The 25,559-nt window shown below is 39.5% G+C and overlaps 2 protein-coding genes across 2 annotated transcripts in view; one reads left to right on the top strand and one right to left on the bottom strand.

Annotated features, from left to right (window-relative positions):
• Positions 1-25,559, bottom strand: part of Stk39 (serine/threonine kinase 39) — a 303,688-nt gene that overhangs the window by 144,495 nt on the left and 133,634 nt on the right. The gene's annotated exons all lie outside the window — the stretch shown is intronic.
• On the top strand, positions 5,851-8,926 carry LOC105945118 (proteasome subunit beta type-7-like). The gene is made up of 2 exons (XM_045147330.1): positions 5,851-5,907; positions 8,270-8,926. Exons 1-2 carry the CDS (start codon positions 5,851-5,853, stop codon positions 8,924-8,926), a joined length of 714 nt encoding a protein of 237 aa, XP_045003265.1.

Genomic DNA, 25,559 nt, shown 5'->3' with positions numbered 1-25,559 from the left:
ACATTTAGTCCAGTATCCAAAATTTAGTATGTGCTCCAAAAATGCTGTTTTTTTTTTTTTTTAATAAATTCTGTTCTGACAAAAAATGAACCCAACATGGCTCAGGGAAATTTTGCGGAAGAGGGGGCAGAAAGAATGTCAGAGTCACATGTCATGATTTGCAGAGACATTTATCATACCAATAACTGGGGCTAACTCCACAATGCACGACCCATTTTCATTAACAAGGAGGGTCTAATGGGAGGGGGTAGATCACAGATGAGCCTAAATAATGGTACCAAACTGCCTGTATTTACTGAAATGAAAACTAATAAACTAAAAAAAAATTCTGTTCTGAAACAAAATCTTCAACATCAAAAGCACTCAGAGAATGAATCACTGTTGACTACATCAAAATATGTAGAATTTAGAACCTACTGTAGATTTACCTGTTTTCTGAGACTCTGCAGCCTGGTATGACTATTTTTAAATATTTGAGATTGTCATTATGAATACTGATAACAGATGAATGGATGATGATGACACCAGGCCACAATTTTTCTCTAAGTTCCTCATACAGGAAAAAGAATGTGGCATTCAGGTTATAAGGTTATAATGAAATTTAAAGTATTAATGACACAATGTCTGAGTTAAAGCTAAACTTCCTTATGAGACTTTCTCATTATTGTATTCTGAATTATACTCTTAAGAATAGATAGACTGAATCAGTGAGCACAGTTGGGAATCTTGCAATAGGTATAACTGCCTAAGGACTATGAAAGAAAGAATAAACTATGGGTTTATTATTTTATGGCTCTTTCTGAACATATTCTATTAGGGATCCTGTCCTACTCATCTTGATTTCCTACACCAGCCAGGGTGAAAGTTGATTGGTACCACCAAATCAACACTTCAAGATTCTTCAGTCAATGAAAGAAGTCAGAGATAGCTCATTACAAGTTTTCAAAGTTTTATAGCATCCTGAATGAGTGATTTTTGTCCCTCAATCCCTTCCCATATCACTTATGTCAGAACTCAGGTGCCCTTCTGAAATAGTACACTGCCACATGCACTGATCCCACATCACTTTACCTCTTCATCAAGTCTTCCCCATCTCTGCACAGAGCAACCCTCCTCGGTAGGTTCTGTAAGTCAGAGCTTTGACCTATCAAGTTCACCCCTGAATCCCCTAGAACATCAACTATCCCATCCTAGGTGTCCAAGCAAGAGTTGAGTGACTGAGTGAGTGGAATGAATGAATGCAATTATTATATGTTTGAATATGGGCCAATATGGTATCTTTCTGAGAACATTTGATTGAGTCAGGAACTAAAGGCAAAAACAGAATTTAACATTCATTAGGTACTACATGATTTCCTTTCCACAAATGTAAATTACTACCTACAAGTGCTATGAAAAAGGCCATTACTTATACAATCTAAAAGATTAGGAGCCTCGAGGAATAAGTTAATTATTACCCATGCAACTGAATCAAATCTGTAAAATAATGCCAAAAAAATCATTAAATTTATTCTTAAATAATCTTCTCTAGTCAATATTTCAAATTACAGTACTATATTTATAGGCACCAAAATATTTAACTTTTGAAGTTAATTGTATGATGGTATGAATGATCAAAGTAAGTCTCTGTTTTGGGGTGGCCAGTGTATTTAAAGCAGAGAAGTATAAAAGGCAGCCTGGAGGACAAGGACAAGCAGACACCTGGGAAATTCTTACATAGGTTAATCAGTCCCTGAAGAGTCAATAACAGGCAAGATCATGAATCAATTTTTCAAGCAGTTTATCATGGCTAATTGAAAATTTTGCTATTTCAATGTTTATATGGCATCTGAAACTAGAAAACTTTCAAAAAATCATTACAAAAGAAAGACAAAGCTAAATTAAGTCAAATTGTGAGGGAGGCATCAGAAGGGAAAGGCTCCATGGGAAAGCTCCCCAGTACACAATACCGAGCCCTTTGCCCTGCACTGGACTATTTTTATACGTAACTTCACTCAGAAAATACTCACCCTTCAAACAATTCAACTACTTAAGGTATAAAAGCCAACAACTTTAGTCTATTCACATAATTATACAACAAGTATTAGAACATTTTCCATTTTTTAAAAAAGTTTTATTTATTTCAGAATGAGGGAGAGAGAAGGTGAAAGAATGGACGTGCCAGGGTCTCCAGCTAAAGCAAATAAATTATAGATGCATGCGCCACCTTGTGCATATGGTTTACATGGGTCCTGGAGAACCAAACCTGGGTCCCTTTGCTTTGCAGGTAAGTGCCTTAACTGCTAAGCCATTTCTCTAGCCCCAGTTTTAGAACATTTTTATTATCCCCAAAGAAATTTGCATGTCAATCAACAGTTATCCCCAGTTGCCCACAGCCCTCTCACATAGACGACCACTAATCTCCTGTCTGCCTGTGTGTTTGTTCACTCTACATATCACATATAAGTAGAATCCTATGAACCTCCCATCCACTTATTAGTTGATAACAGTTATGACCACTTTGGGCTATGATAAATAATACTGCTATCAATATTCATGTAGAGATTTTGGGACATGCTTACTATATCTCTTTGGTATGTACTCAGAAGTGGAATGTCTAGGTCATATGTTAACCTTTTGAAGAAATGCTGAACTGTTTTCATTTTATATCCCCCGCAGCAATGTATGAAGGGTGCTGTAATGTCTCCATATTCTTTTCAAACTTGCAATTGTCTTTTAATTATAATTGTCCTGGGAGTTATGAGGGGTATCACTTATTGAACGGTGTGTGTGTGTGTGTGTGTGTGTGTGTGTGTGTGTGTGTGTGTTCGTGTGTGAGAACTGGATGCACACATACTACTGTACATGTATAGAGATCTGAGCCAATCTCAGGGTGTTTTTCCCCTTATTCCATCTTGCTTAAAACAGGATCTCCCTTGTTTTTGCTACCATGTGTGTACCATTCTAGTTGACCCAGGAACTCCTGGATTCTCTTGGCTTCATCTCTCCTTGCCGTAGACACACTGAGATTATAGACATGTATGCCACTTTGAGTCAGACTTTATTTTATTTATTTAGTTAGTTAGTTATTTAGTTAGTTTTTCTGAGGTAGAGACTCTATCCCAGGCTGACCTGGAATTCACTATGTATTCTCAGGGTGGCCTCAAACTCATGGTGATCCTCCTACCTCTGCCTCCCTAGTGCTGGGATTAAAGGTGTGTGCCACCACACCTGGCTTGAGTCTGACTTTAAATGTGTTCTGGGGAATTGAACTCGGGATGGCAGGCTTGCAAGCAAGTACCTTAACCACCTCGCCATATTTCCATTCTCTATCTTTGTAGTTTGAAATTCCATTTCTTTACCTTGTATTTTCTGATGTAATCCTAATAACAACCTTATGAGGAAAAAAAATAAATCAGTCCTCATTTATCACAAGGCAATTGTGAAATGGAGAAGTTGAGTGATCAACTGTAGGCCAGAGCCATAAGAAGAATGTACTCCCTTCTGAGCATCTTCTAACACACAGGACACAGGACAATGACAACACTCTCCAGATCTCAAGAAGACTGTACAGGCCAGGTCCTTCAGATCCTTCCAGGTGTAAAACTCTGGGTTTATAAATTTACACTGACTAAAAATTCTCTTCCCAGTAGCAGATAGAATGTAAGAGCCAAAGGAAGGGTAGGACTACTTACAACGTGCTCCCTCCAGACATAAAATGGCCTGGATATCCATGACCTCATAGTGTCTGACACTACCTACACAAGACCACCATAAGAGGAGGAAAAGATCATGACATCAAAATAAAAGAGTGACTGATTGAGATGGGGAGGGGATATGATAGAGAATGGAATTTCAAAGGGGAAAGTGGGGGGGGGTATTACCATGGGATAGTTTTTATAATCATGGAAAATGTTAATAAAAATTGAGAAAAAAAATTCTCTTCCCTAAGTCAATTTTCTCCTTGGTCTCAACTTAAAGAATATCTGGGCTTTTTCTGAGTAGGAGGCTTGGGTTCCAACCTTAACAATGATGAGGCTACATTCCTGTAGTGGAAGCTCAGGGCCAAACCTAAGGTCCACATTGAACAGACACATTATACCTAATACTGTGGTTCAATTACATAAAACCATCCATCTTCAAGTGCTGTGAACTAACAAAGGAGGCAACTTACTTCTTCATGTGTAGGATGTGAAGGAACCTCATTCCTGGCTTCCTTTTTGATTTCCTCTGCTTATGTCTTTTACCTGCTTTTGCTCATCCAAAAAGTAAATTTTATCCAGTGACACTATCTGCATCTTTGTAAGTCATCTCAAATATTTTCTGAAATAAAGTTAAGCAGCAAAAGAAATAAACATGCCAAAATGTGTTCAAGTAAGCTTCAAAATGTCCACAGCCACAGGCCCTCTCATTAGACTAGGCACTTTCCTAAGAAAACTATTCACTAACAGAAAACATTGCTCTTCCCTGTACCTAGGCAGGAAGGAAAAATGCTTTTGTAATATTCTAAATTAGACTAGTGTTCCAGAATAATTTGGAGAAAGAGAAAGATAGGTATTTAGTGCCCAGCAAGATAAAGGAAGATGCAATGATTCGTTGTACCCTCATGAATGCATGCAAAGGTTATTCTTCCTAGAATAGCTCTTAAGATGTTTGCTCCTTTTATTTATGTATAAGATTTCCAAACACTTTTTGAAGGCTAAGTGGTGCTACTGAAGGTCATAACTAGTGATTTGAATTTCACAGCTTGCTAAAAAAAACTATCCCTCTCTAATTTTTCTGTGCCATTATGAGTACTTACTTAGATTCCACAACTATTCATCTTTGAATGCAGTGCTTTCATTTCTAAGATTTCACCATACTTAACAGTAAGGTGTTAGCACCAAAAGATATATTCATCCAGATATAAAACCATTAGCCAAAAAAATCAAGTCCAGCATTGCTTAAATGCACTATGATATATATGTGTAAGCAACTATCATAGAGTCACTAAGAATGTAAAGATGCATGCCAGGTGACATGGAAAAAATAATCTCTTTTATTGAAGAAAGTTGCTCAGCAATCAGAATAGTATATCATTTGCAAAATTTGTAAACTTATACACATCTATCTGAATATTCACATTCCCTCTCTCTCTCTCTCTATGTGTGTGTGTGGGGGGGGGAGAGAGAAAGACAGAGAGAGAGAGAGAGAAAGAGAGAGAGAGATGTGAATGGTAGAATCAAGGTGAAGAAAGTAACCTTTTAGAAAAGGAGTGTAGGGGTGGAAATCTGTATCAAGTTTTCCAGAATCACTAGTTAGGCCTTTGATTTAGCAACTCACTGGAGAATATTAGAGATGAAAGTTTTAAAAACCATGTCATTATTGGAAAAAAAAAACTTGACCATATCTACAAAATGATTGATATATACACCCTTTGATGCATCTTGTCCTATTAAATCTTTACCATACAGAAAACTTTAAACACATAAAAATTGGCATATATACAAGAATAATTATCAAGGCAACATTTGTAATTATAAAAATCTAGAAATGAAGTATACAACAGATGATTTGTTATGCTGATTATACCATACTAGGTTTTGCAACATTGTACTGTATGGCAAAGTAAGAAGGAACTTGTACGAAAATGTATGATATTACAGTAAAATGTCATAGAACTGCATTACATATTACCTTTTTGGCAAAGAGATATAAAAGCTTAAATCATATGTTCATATTTGAGCAAATAAACTCTAAAGCCAGGTGACCCTGTCAGATGTAGGTAGATATATTGTCTGAAATTCTGTCACTATGAGAATGAAAGTGAATTCCATCAATCCTATACATTCCAATAAATGTTACAGCTTCCCCTCACTCTCCCACAACCTAATGTTCACAAGAAGAAATGCAAGGTCTGTGTATAAGAACCAGCTCTGGATTATGCAGGTAACCTGGAATCATTTAAAGACAAAAGTCAAGTAATTCAAACACAGGCTCAAAAGCAGGCTGCCTTTCTTTGCAGTGGGTCCACTTCAGAAAATCCTCATGACGGCATACACAGTACTTCACTGGCACTAAAATAACGGGGTATGCCAAGGGGAATGGACTTACTAGTCAACTCCAAGTGCAAGCTCAGGCTGACCATGTATGTACAGAAACCCTGAAAACTTAAAGTGATGTTCTTAAATAAGCACACTATTTCCTAGAGAAGTTAATTTAAGAAATGCCAAGGATGACTCTTGGAAGGATCACATGCATTTAATTAAGACTGTTTCAAGTTAGTGTTTAAGGGTTAATAACAAAAAGCTCAAGACTTTAATGAGAAATGACTCTACTTCTAAGAGTAATAAAGTCAGTGTTATTCTGCTAAAGGGCTATATAAGAATTCTATCTTCTAAAGAACAATGAACTCTAGGTAGTGCTACTTTGCAGTGCCAATATGCCAAATCCGAGAACAGGAATACCTCAAGATTCTAATACGTTTTTAAGGCCACCATATTCAGTTTGGAAAGTAGAAGGCATACTGTTCAAAAACATTATTTTTTAGAGTAAGACTGCCTATTTGCAAAGTGTTTCTAACTCTTAACCAAATGTGGAAGTATGGGTAAATTACATCTCAGCTTCCTCATCAGATACACAGGAACATGGTAATTCCTGCCTTATGACATCCATGATGATTAAATGAGAAATATCAAATCTCGGTATAGTAATTTATTAGTCAAAGCTCAATAAATATTACCTAGAACTATTATTGGTTTTGTTACTGTTACTTGCTATAAATACTGTTTCTCCTACAACTGAAGAGATCGCTCAGTGTGTAAAGTGCTTGCCACACCAGCATGTGTACCTGAATTTGAATCTCCAAAGTCCAGTAAAAAGCCAGAAGATTTGGTGAACTTCTGTAATTCCAGCATGTGAATGGTGAGAAGGGAGGTGGAGTTCAGACCTGGAAAACTGAGCAGTGAATAACACAAGAGGCCTTCCTGAAAAACAAGCCAGAAGGCAAGGTCTGGCACCTGAACGTTGTTTTCTGACTTCACAGTACACCACGGCATGCATCAGTGTGTGCGAACACACACACACACACACACACACACACACACACACACACACACACACCATGTACACATACCAAATATATATCTTCTCCAATTGGTTACACATACACACATACATATAAATAGAACAAAAGTTTTGAAGAATCATTTATATCCCAGATTAAATTACACTCGGACCAAAAATTAAAATATAATCCAGATTATATACTGCCTGCCGATATAAAACCCAAAGCTCAATGAATTTATTTATTTGCAAGAGAGAAAGACAGAGAAAGAGAGAGAATGAGAATGGGTGGCCCTCCAGCCACTGCAAACAAACTCCAGACGCATGTGCCACCTTGTGCATCTGGTTTATGTGAGTACTGGGGAATCAAACCTGGGTCCTTAGGCTTGGCAGGAAAACACCTTAACTACTGAGCCATCTTGCCAGCCCTCCACAAATTGTTTTTAATGATATGCTCTGTTTATAATAAATTAGTCACCTAGAGAACAGCAGTTTCTTCCTAAAATACAACTTTCAATTGAAAAAAAAATAAAAACTAAGATCATTTACCACAAGCATCTATTTAGAATTAATGCTTATGAAATAGGGTAATTTTAATATAATCACCAGTTAACTTTGTAGCTATTAAGCTAAATTCAGAAGGTATGACTTTTTTCCTCAATTCATTCTCAAGTATTCTAAACTTTTCCATTTTTTATGACTCTAATCTTCACGTTAATAACTTCATCACACAATGTTAAAAACAAAACAAAACAAACAAAAAAAAAAAACTTCCAGCCTTGAATTTGAAAGTTCTTTATAACAGAGTTTGCAATAGGAAAATGGCTTGAAAGGTTTTGAGTATCTGGAGCTTCCAAGAAAGATGCCCAACCTCACTTACCACATGCCCACTTGACAGGAGAAAACATCAGTTCTGAAAGACTTTAGATAATTACAGGTGGTGCATGGCAAGTGCCATGCTGTTCACCAGCCTTCGTAGAGCACTGAAGTTTGGAATAAGCTCAATTATTTAAAACTGGAAGTCTGTGCTCATTGACTCACTACTTGAGTTTCACAATGCTGTTTCACATCTATGTACCTATGTTTAAGTGTATAACACACAGACTATGCCAGGAAATAGCTGGCCTTTTCTATACGTCACAGGTATACTCACAGGTAAAATGAAAATGCTTTTTAAAAGGACCAGAGCTTTGGGACACTGTAGAGAGTTTCAGTCATGTTTACTTCGTATTATTACACCAAGTAGGAAGAGCTACTGCCACACTTCATAGGGACTGTCTTTTTTGATAACTGCCGCAGGAATGCCGTTTTGGAAGCTGATTTTGCAAAGAAGGGGCTGAAGCTTCCAAAAGCCAGGAAAACGGGCACGACCATCGCGGGGGTGGTGTATAAGGATGGCATAGTTCTTGGAGCAGATACAAGAGCAACTGAAGGCATGGTTGTGGCTGACAAGAACTGTTCAAAAATTCACTTCATCTCCCCTAATATTTATTGTTGTGGTGCTGGGACAGCTGCAGACACAGACATGACAACCCAGCTCATTTCTTCCAACTTGGAGCTCCATTCCCTTTCCACTGGTCGCCTTCCCAGAGTTGTGACGGCCAATCGGATGTTGAAGCAGATGCTTTTCAGGTATCAAGGCTACATTGGTGCGGCCCTAGTTTTAGGGGGAGTAGATGTTACTGGACCTCATCTCTACAGCATCTATCCTCATGGATCAACTGATAAATTGCCTTATGTCACCATGGGTTCCGGTTCCTTGGCAGCTATGGCTGTGTTTGAAGATAAGTTTAGGCCAGATATGGAGGAGGAAGAGGCTAAGCAGCTGGTGAGTGAAGCCATCTCAGCTGGCATCTTGAATGACCTGGGGTCTGGAAGCAACATTGATTTGTGTGTCTTGTGACCACACACAATGAAAAGTATTTACATTTTCCTACACTTTGGGTAATGATCCCATGAATCACTCACTGTGTATGACTGCAGCTCTTGCACCAATGGTGCTTCTGTAAAGTGCATCTGTTTTAGTGATTCCTAATGTGCAGTCAGAACATTTAAAGTTAACCAAATTTTAAAACATTCTCCATATAATTACAAAACTGTCTCACCAACCCTGGCAAAGCCCTACGTACTGCAGAATACACATGCCAGTTTAAATCACCCACATAATCATACACCTTTTATGATGTCTTCTCAAATTGCTGAACCTTGTGCATAATGCTGCTGCTCAATGTGATAAACATGAAGTCAAGGGCATGGCTTAAGAGATGTCTTGACTTCATGGTATGATGATATACAACTGACTTTCACAAAACTACTTTTTTCTGGAATGTTCTCTTATTATAATTAAGAAGCAGTGGACAGCAGCCTGGGATTCTTATACTGGGCCAACTTTGGCCACTGACCGTTTACACACTCCTGGGCTCTACTGGCTCCTCATGCACCCCAGCCCACCCTGAGGGCCCTGTGCATCACAAGCCTGATCCCACCTGTGTCCTCAAATCTCGGCTGGGTATGAGGGTAGAGAGTGGAGCATGTTGATAATACTGCAAAAATTACAAGACTTGGGAGCCACAAACATCAGTCTTCTCTCCAGAAGGGTCTTCTTTGGTTGGTCAGAAGCAAGTACTCTCTACCAAACTCTATAACCCTTTCAAATACCTCATGATGTATGACATGTGAGCATTCAAACTCCTGCTGTGAATATCTCATTCCTACTATACTTCCAGTTTGAGTGTGCGTCCTGTGTAGGAGACCACTGTAATTCTAGGTGAAATTGTACATCACACATTATGTTTAAAGAAAAGTAAAATGAGCTAACCAAAGCTAAGTTTTATGGATACTTACTCTGTGTTAGGCACTAAAATCTTATGGAGTGTCCCACTCAGCAATGACAAGCCAGTAATGTAGGTACTGTGGCCATCATACCATTTTCCAGTTGAGGAGTTAAGGAGGCCATGCTTTGAGGAGATTAGGTACCTTGCCCACTGTTGAGCCTTTATTCAACCTAAGTATTATACTTGGAACCTAGGAAGCCTGGCTCTTCATGCTACAGTTATGTATTCAATATATAATGAACAACAGAGATTTTATGTGGAAACAATGAAGCATAATAATACCCAGCTTAAAATACTGCTATACTGTTACACACATCCCTTCCTAATCTATTTGTAGTCATCACTATGAATTCTATATCCACCATCTACTTGATTATTTATAAATATATATATATACACACATATACAAATACATAACCATACACACATAAAAAAGTATATCCCTAAATATGATGTCATTTCATTTGTTTGGGGGCTTTATAAAAATGATATCAGGGCTGGAGAAATGGCTTAGAAGTTAGGGCACTTGTCTGAAAAGCCTAAGGACCCATGCTCAACTCTCTAGGTCCTACATAAGCCAGATGCACAGGTGAGTCAAGTGTACAAGTTTGCACACACACACAAGGTGGTTCATGCATCTGGAGTTCAACTGCAGTGCCTGGAGATCCTGGCATGACAATTCATTCTCATTCTCATATTCTCTCTCTCTCTCTCTCTCTCTCTCCCTTTTTCCCCCTCTCTCATAAATATAAATAAAATAAACACGGTATCAATCTGACCATTCTCTTCAGTTTGTTCACTTTTACTCAATATTACATTTCTGAAACTCATTTACATGGTTCATTTTCACAGTGATATGAACTCCTAATATGTGGGAGACATAATCTTTATTCTCTTGTGTGTTTACATGAGACATTTTCTTTTGTTTATAATTGCAAACATCATTGACTTGAACGTTCTTGTAACATCTTGTGCTAAGATCATGGCATGGAGTGCAAGTGGTTCTTTGGACATGCAGTTCCCAAGTGTAGAATCCTGGGCTTCAGGCCATAGAGGTGCAGGGTTCTTATAAATTGGTTGTGTTAACTTTCACTCTCACCAGAAGTGCTACATATAGGTCAACCCTCCAGCCAAACACTCAAACAGGGCATTTCCAGGCTGCTTGGCTTCTGATGAAATCACAGGGGGAAGTGGTAAATTCTCATTGTTTTGATGACCTTCTTTTCTTGTCTACTATGTGAGAGATCCTTGCACATGGTGAGAAGCCATTTATATTTCTCCTTCTGGGAAGGCCTGGAATTGTGCATTTACATTCATTTTGCTACTGCCTTAAGTTCTGTATACAGTCAGTTCATACCTTAAAAATAACATGACCTACTTTGAATTGTCTTTGTACTCTATCAGTGATTCTTTTGATAAATAATTGTCCCCAAATACAATATGTAGTTGACCTTTAACAGTCCTTTCTTTTTATAAACAGTCTGACTTGTATCTAAGAAAAACTCCTTTGGTCCTATATGTTTTCTCTTCCAAAAGCTTTAGTATTTTGCCTCTCATATCTACATTGCAATCAACTGGAAAAGAATGTATGGTTTAAGATAAAATATATATTTATATTTACATGTATGTATGTATGTATGTATTCATCTTGTCTTGGAACTATTATTTAATAGAATATACTCTCAATTCCACACAGATCTACAACACACTTCTGACATATATCAAGTTTGGTTACAATACAAGGGGCTATTTCTGCATTATTTTAGCCCATTTACCATTGTGCTACTGTAATATCACAAAGTCTTATTGAAATATACTGTGTATTCTTGAGTTTTTGTCAGGTAAATTTTAGAACCACCTTGTCTGGATCAGTGCTGACTATCAACCACTTGGGGATTTTTCTATGTCTTCTTCATGAGCCTGGTTTTTCTGTTCATTTATTAGGGTTTCCACTACACTTAAACTATTTCCTCCAAAAATTCTTCTATATCTTTTTTTTTTATTTACTTAAATTTCTACCAATAAGAAATAACATCCATTTCTGTTCCCTATACACTACTCAGTCTATTGTTTTCCTTAAGTTATATTTCCTTAAAAACTTATCTATCAGGCTGGAGAGATGGCTTAGTGGTTAAGCGCTTGCCTGTGAAGCCTAAGGACCCCGGTTCAAGGCTCGATTCCCCAGGACCCACGTTAGCCAGATGCACAAGGGAGCGCACACGTATGGAGTTCATTCGCAGTGGCTGGAGGCCCTGGTGCGCCCATTCTCTCTTTCACTCTCTATCTGCCTTTTTCTCTCTCTGTCTGTCACTCTCAAATAAATAAATTAAAAAAAAAAAAAACTTATCTATCTCCTGTAGATGTTTGGCATGTGGCAGTTCAGTGTATTACAGCTTTTCTCACCCTCTGCAGGAGCTGTCATTATCTATGATGTTGTGGTTGCTGCTCTTTCACATGCCACTAATTTTGATTTTTAATCAACTTTTCATTTTTTTGCAGTTAATACTGTTCTTCATATTTCAGATTAGATGCCTCGCTAGTTAATGTGCATCTTCATTCTTCCAATAAATACTTTACTGTAGGCCTATTAAGTATAAATTTTCTCAGTTTTTGTTAATGTAAAAGGTTCTACTGTGTTCTCATTTTTGAATATTTTTCTCTTGATAATTTTTCCAATATTTACTGATTTATTAGAGAGAGAAGAAAGACCTCCTACAGCTCAGGCTGACTTTGGATTCATTATGTAGCTAAGTCTGTCTTGAAGTTCTGATCTTCCTACTTTCCTTCCTTCCTTTCTTCTTTCTTTCCTTCCTTCCTTTTTTTTTTTTTTTTGGTTGGTTTTTTTTGAGTTAGGGTCTCACTCTAGCTCAGGCTGACCTGGAATTCACTATGCAGTCTCAGGGTGGCCTCAAACTCATGGCGATCCTCCTACCTCTGCCTCCCGAGTGCTGGGATTAAAGGCGTGCACCACCACGTCCGGCTGCTTTTGTTTCTTAAGTGCTAAGATCACAGACATGTACCACCACATCATTTTTGTGGCTCAGATTTATCTTATAATCATAATATTTCCCCTATTTCTGTAGACAACTTTCATAACCTCTAGAAAATTGTTCACATACTAACTCTCCTGCATTTTCTCTGTAAGAAGGTTGGATCAGCTGCTCACCCATCTTCCATAGTTTTAATCTCTCTTCCCCATCCTCCCTTCTTCTGTCCTTCCCATCCTCTCTCCTTCGTGCCCTCCCTCTCTCTCTCCCCTAATTTTTATTTTCCTATTTCCCTGTGCTATGTTTTGATGATCTCTTTGTTTTCTCAACCCCCTGTCTAATCAGTCAAGTTACCAAAATCCACTTCATAAAACAAATAATTTCCATCTTAAAACTTCAAAGAGAAATTTTCAGTATCTACTTGAATTCTTCGGAGTGTGTGTGTATTTGTGTTGCTAGAGATTGAACCCAGGGCTTCAGACATGCTAGGCAAGAGTCACATCCTCAGCCCTTCTGTATCAATCTGAATTCTAATTTGTAATTCACCAGCTATAAGGCTCCTGGAAGTTTCAATGTAATATGCAATGTATATCACTCTCCTCAATCCCAAGAAATCCTAGCCTCCTTCCCTACAAATACTGAAAAAGAACTTCATTAAATGAAGTCTGATGCACATCTGCCTAAGTCCCAGTAAGGATAACATTAAGTTTAATTACATTCACATTCACTCGTGTGGCTAACATGTATTAAACACCTATTTTATCATAAGCTGCAAAGTACTGACGACAGAACTAAACAGGGGAGTCCCTGGTCTTTAATGAACCTACAATCCATTAATTGTTTCTGCCGTCTAATTGCAGCTGAAACAATGTTTTTTAGAAAGCAGTGAACCAGAAATCAAAGGCAGAAATGCAGGTCTTAACAAGTGATTAAAAACCCACTCAATCACCGTTATCAGTATCTCCTCTTGTGATCACAGTCACATGCCGAGTGCCCAGAACTGCCAGCGGTGGGGAGAGGGTGAACATGGGGAAGGATGACACAGCATGGCGAGGCTGGTAGGTAAAGGGAGAAAAGCAGCAGATTGTACAGGTGTTTTAGTTATAACTATATAACCACACAGCAAGACTAACAAATGAGCTTAGTAATGTGTCTTCCTTCCGACCCAGGAGGCAAAGCAGAAAGGGGCTGTCAACTGCTTGCACCACCATCACTTGGCCTCCTTATTCAAAAAGCAGAGTACATGGTTGTTAGCTTTCTGTTAATGTAACAAGCACTGAAGATGACCAGCTCAGAAAGAGATAAAGGTTTTTCTGGTCCATGGATCAAAGGTTTCAGTCCATGGTCACTAAGCCAATGCTGCCTTTGGGCCTGTGATGAGACAGTGTATCAGGGCAAAAAGCTCTAATCAGAGCAACATCTCTCACCTCATGGCAGCCAGGAGTCAGAACAAAACAGAAGCAGAAAGCCACTGATACCTCACTACACACTTTGGGAGCTCACACCCACCAGACCCCACTCTTAGACAGCCCACTAAGCCTAGCCTCTTAAAGGTCTCACAACCTCTCAACAGTACCACACTGGGGAACAAGCTTGGACACATGGGCCTTTGCAGGCAACAGGGTGAGTGGCATACTATACAGCAGGGGTTATGGACCCATATCTGCTGTATAGGACTCTCCAGTGACATGACCTGGCAATTTTCGGCAGGGAAACTGCATGTCATCCCATGACTGTGAATGCTGGTCATGCCCAACACCCAGGACAGCACACATGGGCACACCGAGCCCCCTCTGTAGTGAGCACTCTCAGTGCACAAGCCTGCAGCTGATGGAAATGGCTGGCTCGCTGCTTTCCAGCTGGCAGTTGGTATGTCATTGGTTTGTTCTGGACAGAAGAGATCACAGTGACAGAGTGATGGGAAAGAAAACACCTTGGGACACTGTACACTCAGCCAGGCCCCATGCGGAAAATAATCCCTTATTCAGGAACAGGCTACGAATAAGAGAGTCCATGTCCCTTATTGCTACCATCTCTTCCTAAGACCATTAATGGCCTTCAGAGTGCAGGTCCCCAAGGTGGGACCTGCAGAGTGAGCTACGTGTCCATCAGTGTTAGTCCCTGGCACATTCTAATCTTTCCTAGAGTTACTGACGGTTTCAATTTGCCAACTACCCAAAGATCTGGAATTCTACCAAATACCATCTATAATTCTAGGAGAAAAATAAAATAAATGCATACATATATCATTTCAATATCAACTAATAATGTTTAACACCATATGCTAGGCACTAAACAAAGCATCTGTGTGTGCATGTATGCATATATATGCCTGTCTGTAATACATGGCTCTATAAATGAAGAACCTGAGATTCAAATTTGGATTTGAAATAGAGTACTGCTCATTTTAAACATCAGTGTGGTAATATACATCAGTAATTATAAACCATAATTTTAATTATTTTATTTATGAGAGAAAATTGGTGCACCAGGGCCTCTAGTCATCGCAATCAAACTGCAGACACATGTGCCCTCTTGTGTGTAAGACCACCTTGTGCTTATGTGGGTTCTGGGGAGCTGAACCTGGATCCTTAGGCTTTGCAGGCAAGTGCCTTAACCACTAAGCCATTTCCCCATCCCCCATATGTTTTTTGAACCAGCAATTCAATTCCTAGGAATTTATCCCCAAAAAAACTAGGTAACACTTGGGCAAAAATGCATGCATGTGTGGTGATGTTCATCCCATTTAATTATTAACAGAAATTATAAACAATCTAAAGTCCAACAAAACGAGCTGTTTTCATTATAATTATAATCATTCCTGCAGTGCAATTTATTTTTAAACATAGTGATATGAATCTGTGGACACAAAATGGTGTCTACAAATACCTGAAGAAAACCTGTGGGTAAGTGGCAGGCATAAGTTCAGCAAGATTCTAATTTTGCTTCCTAGAGAAATGCCTGAGCTACAGCTAAGGTGCTCTGCAGACGTAGGAACTGGCACTTCAGCTGGAGTCTGTCTCAAGCTCACTTTGGTGGTTCTGGCTTTTGGACACACAGCTCTTCCTGGGCCTTTCCTCCAGCCACATGCTGAAGTTCTCCACAGTGCCTTACTTCTCCCTTCACCCACACATGCCTTCTTCTTCTTTTTTTTTTAAACAAGGCTTCCTAATTCCTCCTCAGTCATCTCTGCTAACAAACTGGCCACGTATCAAGCAAAGTAACCTCAGGCGACCTGTCAAATGTGGACTGAAAGGACATTATCATGTACTTTTCTTTCCTCTGTGGCTGACTCTGAATTCCTTCAATTTGAACTACTGGATTTCAAAATATTTTTTAAAGTACAAAAAAAAAAATCTTCCTTAAAGAAAAAAAGTAATTCTGAGCCATACATGATGGTGCACACCTTTAACCCAAAACTCAGAAGGCAGAGGTAAGAGGATCACTGTGAGTTTAATACCACCCTGAGACTACATAGTGAATTCCAGGTCAGTCTGGGCTAGAGCAAGACTCTACCTTGAAAAACATAAAAGAAAAAAAAAAGTTATTCTAGGATGGTGACATGACTGTGTTTAAAGGCTCTTGCATGCAAATCCTGATGACCCAGGTTAATTTCCCTCAGGCCCATGTAAAACTAGAATGCACAAAGTGGCACATGAATCTGGAGTTTATCTGCAGCAGCAGGAGGCCTTGACGTGTGTCCACACTTTCTGTCTCTTTCTTGGTCTCTCTCACTTTCAAATAAATAAAGTAAATAAATATATTTTCAAAAAATTATTCCTGATGGGCTAGAGAGATGGCTTAGTGGTTAAGGTGTTTGCCTGCAAAGCCACAGGACCTCGGTTTGACTCTCCAGGACCCACATAAGCCAGATGCACAGGGGGAGCATGCATCTGGAGTTCCTCTGCAGTGGCTAGAGGCCCTGGTATGCTCATTCTCTCTCTCTACCTTTTTCTCTCTCTCTCGTTCTCCTTTCTCTCACGCTCTCTCTCTATATCCATATATATATATATATATATATATATATATATATATATATATGCACACACACACATACATACATACATATACATATACATATACATATACATATATGTATAGAACATATATATATACATATTTAAAAATTTAATCCTGGATCCTGAGTAAGGTAATCACATTTGACTAGGTCAAAAGAATGCCCCACCCACTAGTATGTGGGCATTTTTTTAATTCTTTATTTATTTATGTAAGCAGACAGAGACAAAGAGGAGAGAGAGAATGGCAGGGGTGGGGTGTGCTGGAGAGATGGTTTAGCTGTTAAGGTCACTGCAAACAAACTCCAGATGCATAAGCCACTTTGTGTATCTGGCTTTAAGTTGGCCCTGGGGAAATAAACCCAGGTTGTTAGGTACTGCAGGCAAGCACCTTAAATGCTGAGCCACCTCTCCAGCCTTTGAATTTTTTAAATGTAAACCAAGACCCTCAATATGAGCAGAGGTGAAGGAAGAGAATGCATCTGGCTTCCTTCCATGACACCGACTCCTTCCTTTCCACACAGTGCCCAATGGTTCCATTATTTCCCATGACCTTCTCCTTCCTGTCTCCAAAGTGCCATACTCATTTTAAAGATTTATAAAATCATGGTACAGACAGTCTAAAATTATTTCCCCTAAATGAGGGAACATGTGGTAAATTATCAAAAATTAGAGAACACTCAAATTAATTTAAAACTAATTTTGGAATACTGTGCTAATTAAGTATGGCTGCATGTAAGAGATGCGAGCTGACAGTACAGATATGTTACACAGCAGGGACTCAATGTTAGCTGTCAAACAATCCTCAGTGCATGGCTCACCTTGATTAGCGGACAAAACCCAACCGTCCTATGTTAGGACGGGGGACTCATCCAGGATTCCCAGTCAGTCAGTGATAACAAAAAGATCTTAAACCTTGAATTTGCTTTTCCCTGAGTCTCAGTCATGAAATGCAAGATGTCAGCATCAGCTGAAAGGCATCTCACATTATCCTTCAAAAAGCCGTAGATTTGCTTTTCCTGCTCCCTTCACAATGGCATCACTGTGGAGCCACCACCCTGCTCCCTGCGCTTCCTTAGGTATTCACTGACTGACTGCCGGGCCTGGGACATGGGGGGTCGCAAAGCACCACTCCTGCTCCCAGAAAGTTCACAGGAGGACACAGAAAAAAGGTCATGAAATACAAATGACACTGACAGCAGGATGAGAATCTGGCCCAAGGTGCTAGAGCAGTGGAGAGGAAACATGGAGGGACTGTGATGGCTGCAGGGAGGCTTGAGAAAGTTGTACCCCAGAGCTGCTCGTCTGAACAACCTGCTAACTTTCCTCAATGCTGCAACAAAAGAGCTGACAGAAACAGCGTAGTGGAGGTGTGTTCCTTTTGACTCACAGTTTCAAGGGCACAGTCCATTGTGCCAGAAAGGTAGGGAGGTGCGGCTCCATAGTGGCAAATCTGTGAGGCAAATGCTCATTACATTTCCCCTAAATCAGGAAGCAGAAAATCAGGGTAGAACTGGGGTGCACTATAACACTCAAAGCCCAACCCTCATGGACCCATTTCCTTCAAGTAGACCCCACTCTCCAAAGGTTCCCAGCCTCTCAAAACACAACCACTGGCTGTTCAAATAAATGAGCCTGTGGGAGATATTTCACATTCAAACTATAACCTTTAGTTGAAGGACAGGACTTTTGAAGAGAGGGGTGAATACTGTCTCTTCATAGAAACACATGAGAACTTCCCTTGTTCTACATACTGGAGGAAAAAGTAGAATCTGCAATTCTGTACAGGTCTGTAAAAGGCTGAGGTGGTAAATGGGGAAAGGAGAGACTAGAAAATATAGATCAAGGAGAGTTTTCAATGGTCCCTATTGTCCAAAATAATCCATGGAGCTCATTTTGTAAGTGACAAATTGACCAATCAATGAAAATATTAGAAAGAAGTAGGAAAGGCAATAAAGTTTTAATAAATAAAAATGGTGGGCTCAAGAGATGGCTCAACGATTAAGGTGCTTGCCTGCAAAGCCTAATGACCCAAGTTCAATTCCCTAGTACTACATGAAGTCAGATGCACAAAGTGGTACATACACTTGGAGTTGATTTGCAGTGGCTGGAGGCCCTGGTACACACTTTCTCATTTATTCATTCGCCCTCCCTCCCTTATTCTCTCTCTCTGTGTCTCTGTCTTACTCTGAGTAGAAATAAATATTTTTTTAAAAAAAAACTTTAAAAGATCAAAAAGGTATTTACTGACACTAGCTCATAATAGTACTTTTACAACTCTACCCAGTTTTCTTGCCACTCTTAGCGGTGTCTCTACTCTCAAGAGAAATGGCCTGTGAGGACTTCAGGGAGCTGGAAGGCTGGGTAACGATTGCTAGGCCTGGCAGGTTAGCAGGGAGCAAAGGCTCAGGTCCTGGTGGTTATGAGGGAGGCTCAGGGAGCACGCGTGGGAGGAGGTGAGACGAGCACGTGGAGAAGTACTCCTCTCAGCATATACTTGCAGGCAAGTTTCAGAAGTTAGTTCATATACAGAAACTCTTGGAAAAAGTTAGCACATATTATAAATGCAAAACTAGAGCACAGAATGCATGTGCATGTACATAGCTCAAACCTCTACCCACGAGTACAATGGACCAATGACTCTGGCTAACCATTTCCAGTAACATAAAATAGCCAATTCTCTTCAAAGTTATAAACCCAGCACCTCTGTGTTCAGAATACTCACCATTGTTTCTAAATCTCCAAGAGTGTGCCTCTAGATACCTGTGAAAGTTTACAAAGCCCAGTGTCTTCAGAAGATACTATGATCTGGGCTGGAGAGATGGCTTAGCGGTTAAGCGCTCGCCTGTGAAGCCTAAGGACCCCGGTTCGAGGCTCAGTTCCCCAGGTCCCACGTTAGCCAGATGCACAAGGGGGTGCACGCATCTGGAGTTCGTTTGCAGAGGCTGGAAGCCCTGGCGCGCCCATTCTCTCTCTCTCCCTCTATCTGTCTTTCTCTCTGTCACTCTCAAATATATAAATAAAATATTAAATAAAAAAAGATACTATGATCTATAAAGTACATTCTCCTAAGTGAGGACCAGAAAAATCACAACTGCCAAAGAGCCTGTCAGCTCCCAGTCACCAGCAACCAGTTGTTTCACAGTTCTTTTGTTTTACCTCACTTTACCCATTGCATTGAAAGCAATTCTCTACATACGGTGAGTCTCTGCATACTCTGCTCCACCTTCACTGCTGGTTGAATTCACCCCAGCCCAAACATGGGCAAATTCCACAGAGCAAAAGAACAAAATCTATAGCTGCAAAGGTTTTCATAAACTATTCTGAGAGTGCCCCCTAGTGACTAAAGGCATGGTTCCAACTAAACAAACTGTCCTAACTTTCATATTCAGAAATTAATAGAGTGTTGTACGGATAGCTTCGTGGTTAAGGCATTTGCCTGAAAAGCCAAAGGACCCAGGTTCAATTCCCCAGGACCCATGTTATCCAGATGTACAAGAGGGTTCACACATCTAGAGTTCATTTGCATTGGGTGAAGACCCTGGCATGCCCATTCATTCTCATTCCCATTCTCATTCTCTCTCCCTCTTTCTCTGACAAATAAAAAATAAATTAAAATAAAATTAAAAAATTAATAGAAACATAAATGAGCCTATACTCTAAGAAAACTTTTCCACTTAAGAGTCACAGTCATACCAGCAACTCTAGGCTCTCTAATCTACTGTTCCCCCACTCTAAAATAGTAAGTATACCACTTCTGCCCTCTTCCCTACAAACACCTAGGCTCTTTTCAGAAATGGATATAAATGTCTGTTTCTAAGCAACAAAATGGAAGCTGTAAGGACTATACTCTGGGGCCCATTTGTCACATCTGGGATATTTGTCAGTAAATGCATAATGTGTGTAGTAACTGGAATAGGATAAGTTTATTTTTCATAGCACACATTTTGATTCCCTCCTACTTCTATTTACCCTGCTGTAAGGAGAATCTTAGAAACAAAAGAACTTCTGGAAATAAATTCATGCAGCTGATATAAAAAAATTACTGCAATTTAATGTCAAAATATTAGAATCATTCCGATCATATTTTAAAACTTGAGACTTTGGGCTTTTATATGAGTTAAAGTAAAATGCTAGATTACCCTGGCTTGTTAAAAGAAAATATCATATAAATGTAATTTTTAATTTAAAAAGGTGGTTATGAAATGTACTTAAAGCATCACCCTTTAAAAGCCTCCTCAATAAAGTAACATCCACTGACTGAGGAGCTAAGTGTTCAGAACTGGTTCAGTAGCCACCTAACACCTCTGATCTCTCTATTATAAGTTTGTACCATCAAAAACGCCAAACTTGCATTTGGGTTTTACTAAAACTCGTTGTTGCCCTCTACTGGTAAAACATGGGACAAAACTAGAATCTAAATGTTTAAAATCATCTAATGTCTGGTTTCTTGATAATATATAACCTTCAACATTTTATAAATTAACTCTGAGATCCCAGAAGGAGGAAAAGCAATTTTGCAGAAACTAAGAAGTAGTTCTCTGCTTTATCAACTCAGAGAGACTAAATGGCAGCACACTGAGAAGCTGGCTCTGGACTCTGGACGCTCCCATGCAGGACGACGTGGCCCTGGTTGAAGACCAACCTTCCTGGATCTCAGCATTCAAGAACGGTGGACCAGGAGGTATTTATGGTCTTTTCCACTTTAAAATCTTTACGAGTGGTTTAACTTTCAATATTTGGTTTTACCTTTCCACTCGCTTTTAAACAATTCTTAATCTCACATTATTTCTGTTACATTATCTATCATATCTCATACATTCAGGACTCCACTGATGATTATAATGATGCAACAACTGAGACAAATCTAAATCAAGTATCTAGCACGGCATACAGAGATGCTCAATTAATTCTCTCCCTCCCCTCTCCTCATGTCCCACATCTACCAATTCCATGACCTTCTCCATAGTAGGAGAAGCCTCCATGGTGTCCCCTATGGCAGCAACAATCATAAAACAGAAACACTGATGTTATAGCAACAAACAGTACTAGCAAAAGCAGCAAAAATGATCATAACATGATAAAATATACTGTAATGATGATAACAACCATTTATTGGATATTCTGTCCAGCCACTGTGATATACACATCCTAGGGGTTGCCTAATCTGAGCCTCACAAACACTGGCAGGTGTTATCTTTGCCAATTAGGAATGAGAGGCTGGGCCCCACATTATCAAACAATTATTATTTAATATAAGTTAGTTAACAACTGTTGATGGTACCAAACCCTCACTAGAGCCATTTCTCCTTTCAGACTTTTAAAACCCTACTATCACCATATTCACTCCACACTGCTAAAACCCTGGCAAACTCCCTTGTTTACTACCAGCATCTCCTGGTGGTCACAAATGGTGTGGGCACTACCCTAGCCCACCTCACCCGTGTGTAACACTGGACAACCTGCACTGGGAATGACAAATGTAGCTCCCTTTATTCATCCAAAATAACACTCCTTGCTTTTATCCATTCTCCTCTTCTTCTGGGTATGATATAGTAGGAGGAGCAACCAGAACTAAGAATGGAGCCCACTCCTGACTCTTACTAGTAGTGGGACTTTGAGCAAGCCCTCTCATATTTTACCTGTGAGATGTACAAACACCTATTCTACCTGCCTTCTGCACAACTGTTTGCAACAAATAAGAAAGCAGATATGAAAGTGATGTGAAATGTGTGAATGCATATCAGCTGAGTGCGCAATATTTCTTCTTCTTCTCAGGATCTTCAGTAACACAGTGCTTCTGGGTCCTTAAAATATAGACACAGTCTTACATACTGATATAAAGATGATGGAAACTATACATAATGTCCCTATCTTTCTAAGTCACAATGGCTCTACCCAAAAGTGGCAGAAACATGATATCCTTTTCTCCTTGTGATAATGACTAACTTACTGACCATTTCTAACTTTCCAGTTGTGGGGCTAACACGATACAAATGAACACTCTCGCGCACCCTACGTCCCATGCAAACACAGCAAGAACTGTGAGTTGTGCTGCTGCACCTCATCCCTTCCCAGTCTCTATGCACTTGACACCACTGCTCTCTTTTCTGCCCTACGTGGGTTTCTAGAGGCATGTGACTCTGAGGATGACTACAGTGATTTAAGGGCCCTATGCATAAGGCTCGGACATCAGCCAGCTCTGAGGACTGGATGTCCTTGTAGAAGATGCCCACAAAGCCTTCGGCACCTGCATTTGATCTTACCAAAACTGCTGATGCCCTTCCCTACCAAGTGAACCCAACAGAGTAAATGCAGGAATGCATGCTCAAGCTTTCATTCCCCCAAAGATGGCTGGAAACAAACTCCAGAGAGCTGCATGAAAAGCAGCAAAGGCATGAAGCCATTTTTGCTCATACGTGAGACAAATGAGAAGTAGAAAGAAGTCATGTAGTGACAATTAGCTCTCTTCTTGGGGGCTTCATTCTTAGCATACTCTAGCTTAGAGAGCATGTTGAGGTACAGGAACATCAAATCTCTCAGTGCCCTCAGCATGTGCCTGATGTCAGATAATTTCCATTTCAAAAAAAGAGTCAAAGAAAACCAAAATGGTCCCTAAACATGCTGTCAGCCAAATGGACCAAATTCTTACAAGAAGAAAATTAATGTTCCTGATTTCCAAAAATTTCCACACACAAAAATAATAACTTTGCATCACTCACTTATAAGGAAGCCACACTACCTCCCCAGTCAATCTAAATGAAATGAGGATTGTCTACCCTTATGGAATTAGGTGGCTCTCAATCAATGCATCAAAGATTAGTTGGACATGCATGAGACAGGCTTCTTGTTCGTAACAAAAGCAGAGCAGTGGTGGCCTCCAAAGGACTTTCTGATAGCAGCTTCAATAAAAGGTCCTGTCTCTTTTAAATGGGTCAGTCATTCAGATTAAAGAAAAAGCTATGTTTTGTTTACTATAAGTGAGAAGACAAATATTGTTTATGACAACAGGCACAAGTCAACACAACTGACTAAATAACCAAGAGCTTCAATGACAGACCCAGTTGTCATTTAAGCACCGGCCCATGTTTCCATTTGGAAAACTAAATAAGTGGACAAAAGAAGTCAGCAAACAAGCATCAGGTGGCTTCTGGGGAGCAAATCCATACCACAGAACCCAGAAAAGTCACCTAGAGACACTATGTCCAAGAGGAAAGTAATCAGCTGAGGAGATCTTAATAAACAGAAGTCTAAGAATGAAAGCCATGTTAAAAACCTTCCCCCTCCCCAATACTACTTTTAAACAAAAGTTACTTAAGTACTGTGAAAACCAAGGAAATGTGAAGATATGCTATAGTAAAGGTGTCATTGCACATGCCAATTCAAGTAGCATTTACTTCCTCTGGCCAAGTCATCAAGAGAAGTTTGCTCTTGGAATAACGTGAAGGCTTACCAACATCACGAAGCAAGAACAGTGAGGGTAGCTGCCCTCTCTTAAGAGTAATCCTAGGAACAAGTGCACACCAATCATTCAAGGAAGTCAAGTGACTGAACAAAACAGAGCTTTGATGACCTTTCTTTGGTATACTTGGGAACATGAGGATCGTTACTTCAGTTAACATTTCTGGCCACATACTATGTAGAGGAAATGCACTGTGATTGTATTGCCCGAGGCAGTGTACCTGCCAACAAATCTACATGAAAGCAGTATGGTACAGGTGATAACCAAAGTGTTTTCAAGGTGAGAACTGTGAGAGAAGGACAGCCATGTTTAGGGAGCTAGAGAGCCAGGAGAACATTGCTACACTCTATCCTATAAGATGATTAAAGAACTTCCTTGTAATGTCATTACTACTTCACAGAACTCTTAAAGATGTGAAGCCATTTTCCATTTGAAAGATAGATGGCAGGTAAGGATGGAAGGTGAAGCCTAAAATCAAGGAGACCATAGCCTACCTTTGGAGTGTGGTGACACACATCTGTAATCCTAGCACTTAAAATGCAAAAGCAGGGGAATCATGAGTTTAAAGCAATCCTGAACTACATAGTGAGTGAGACACTGTCTCAAAACAAGAATAATAATAAGCAAACCCAAACAGAAGAAGCCAATAAACATCATCAGACAAAACTGGAAAATCATATCTTTAAAAACTCTAGAGGTTTCTGCCTAAGACACATACCAAATGCAATTTGGAAATATATAGCACATAATATGTAATAAATAACATGACTTTTCTTTGATTTTTCATGTGTATGTGTGTACATGTGTTCTTGTGTGTAGGCATGAGCAGGGGGTATGGAGGCCAGAGTTAACACTGGATGTCTGCCTTAATCTCTCTCCACTTTATATTTTGAGACAAAGTCTCTCATAACACCTGTAGCTCACTGATTTCGTTTAATTTTAGAAAACACTGTCAAGTATCAGAAAGCTAAACTTTTGGCACTGTCTGAGATAGACCAGAGAAGATAATGGAGAGAGAATAGCACAGTTATAAATCTATTATAGATGTCTAGTTAAACACAGGAGGGTCTGTGTGTAGTGTTGCATAACTATAATCCCAGCATTAAAGAGACAGTGGCAGGAGAATCATGAGTTTGAGGCCAGCCTGGGCTACAGTGTGAATTAAGTGAATTCTCAGTGTGCTAAGGGTGGGGAAACAGATGAATCTTCCAGAAACAAACAAAAAAAAAAGTGCAAA

This window comes from Jaculus jaculus, chromosome 4, assembly GCF_020740685.1.
Source record: "Jaculus jaculus isolate mJacJac1 chromosome 4, mJacJac1.mat.Y.cur, whole genome shotgun sequence".
NCBI lineage: Eukaryota > Metazoa > Chordata > Mammalia > Rodentia > Dipodidae > Jaculus > Jaculus jaculus.
Note: the sequence above shows the minus strand (reverse complement) of the source record. Positions and strands in the feature narration are given on the sequence as shown.